Source organism: Dermacentor silvarum, chromosome 9 (assembly GCF_013339745.2).
Source record: "Dermacentor silvarum isolate Dsil-2018 chromosome 9, BIME_Dsil_1.4, whole genome shotgun sequence".
Taxonomy (NCBI): Eukaryota; Metazoa; Arthropoda; class Arachnida; order Ixodida; family Ixodidae; genus Dermacentor; species Dermacentor silvarum.
The window spans coordinates 3,077,103-3,079,083 of record NC_051162.1 but is presented as its reverse complement, the minus strand read 5'-3'; the positions used below and the strand labels follow the sequence as shown (position 1 = coordinate 3,079,083).

Sequence of the window (1,981 nt, the reverse complement as noted above, 5' to 3'; positions counted from 1 at the left end):
TCCCATACACTTGCAATGCAACAAAATTACACGAAAGGGGTGCGTGTTGCAGAGGATTTCTTTGAAGGAGCTACACAGCATTCATTTAATCAACAAAAACTATGTGCCATCTTTCTTTGGCGAAAATGAATACGAAGAGATTAGTTGCTTTGAATAAACAACATATGTGCATAATAAATGTCGCATAGCAAGCACCAAAACATGAGTCAAACAGTAATAAAGCCAAAAAGTTCATGCCAGTTCAAAGAATATAAATTCAAGTAAAGACGTCACAGGAGACCACGGTTATGCAAACTTTCACTGCCACTGTACCAAACGGAGCACACAATACCACATAGCTTCAATACAAACCTACATTCTTGCGCCATTAAATTCTGGTGCACATAGTCACTTTCTGATTATGCAATAGCAATACGCCTTGGAAGTATTCTCACATATTTTCTCAGCGCAACTGTGCAGTCGCAGGATACAACACATCACTGAAATCAAGACTGCCAATGATATCTGTCAACAAAATATGTTACAGCCATACGAAAAAGACAAGCATTAAAGAAAGTTAATCTGATACTAGTGATGCTGCATTCAGGTAAAATCAATATTAGCAGCTAGAACGCATGGAAGCATGCTGTTTTTCAGTACACTAAACAATGAACAAAGAGCTTTGGTGCGAAACATTTTAGTGAATGCCCCACCTGCTCGAGGCGTTAAAGAGACATCCAGAGGCACACGTCGAACACTTCTGCAAACACATCACACAACCACAGCAGCATTAAATTAACCACTGAGACGCCACACACGGCTCAGATAAGATTAGCAGCGGCACAGGTTTTTCTGGACTGTCCGTTCACCCTCTGCGCATGCTGCTGTCGGAGATGAATCTTAAGTCTTGTCCTCACATACTTCTCAAGGAGCATTTTGCATGCCCTTGATTCATGCGCATCACAACACCCTAATCTCATAGCCACAGACTTCCGCAAGGCACTCAGGATACCTGTAAATGGAGCTTTGAGAGTCAGGATCTCATTCATGTTTGCGAAAGTCTTAAAGTTTTCCTCACATTCGATTAAAACTTGCATCACTGTTTGGCTTGGCTGGATGAGCTTTCCGCTATTCTTGACATACTCTTTCAGCTGTATAAGAGCATTGTACTGGCCTGTTGCATCGCCAACCAGGGCTCTTTCACAGTCTTTGCACTCTCCAAGAAAACCGATGACTGACTTCAGCAAAAAGCCTCCCAAGTACGCAAGGATATCGCACTCTTCTGTGGTAAGTGCATAAACAAACAAGTTCTCAAGCTCCTCGGGCTCCTGACCTTCCACTTGATCCTGTTTGAAACTGGGGTCAAGAAGGTCAGCCAGATGCGTGCTGTTGTCATCAACACCATAGCTAGATGAAGTCGGTGTGTTTACAAACTGGCCAACGCAGATAAGCTTTAAGGCACACTTGACATCATATGCGCTCGGCACAGGTTTTCTGAGCCTCAATACAGAAAAGATGTTTTCGAGACAATCCTGTGACAATCTACCAGTTAGCAAGTACTTGTAATTGAGCTTGTTCAGAAGCTCATGAGAAAGACGCAGGACAACAGTAGTTGACACCAAAAGGCCAGCTTGTGACGGCTTCCAGTGTGCAGTAAGTCCCATATTTAGTCCACAGAAGGTGGCACAAGCTAGTCCAAGGAGTTCAGTTGCTTCCTTGTGTTTGGAAAGATCGAAATTGCTCAAAGCAACAACTGGATGCCGTGACGACATCAAGGTGTATCACCTACTGACAAGCTCAAAAAACCACGCCGTCGCCTCCGCTTCAGGAGGTAAGATTCCTTGCTTAACAGATAACGTATAGCCGGTGGAGCCTCACGGAACATTTGAACAGCAATGTTCACTTTCATTGTCGTGAAGTGTCCAAGGCTGATGTGGACGTCGGAGAGTCTGCTGGCAATCTTGAGCTCCTTGTCTCTGTCATGTGTGAGAACAGCTTCGAC

At 44.0% G+C, this 1,981-nt stretch overlaps 1 protein-coding gene across 1 annotated transcript; it reads right to left on the bottom strand.

The window, feature by feature from the left end:
* Positions 1-795: 795 nt before the first annotated feature.
* LOC125940232 (uncharacterized) lies at positions 796-1,747 on the bottom strand. The gene has a single exon (XM_049656056.1). It carries the CDS (start codon positions 1,641-1,643, stop codon positions 801-803), a length of 843 nt encoding a protein of 280 aa, XP_049512013.1. The 5' UTR covers positions 1,644-1,747; the 3' UTR covers positions 796-800.
* Positions 1,748-1,981: the final 234 nt, after the last annotated feature.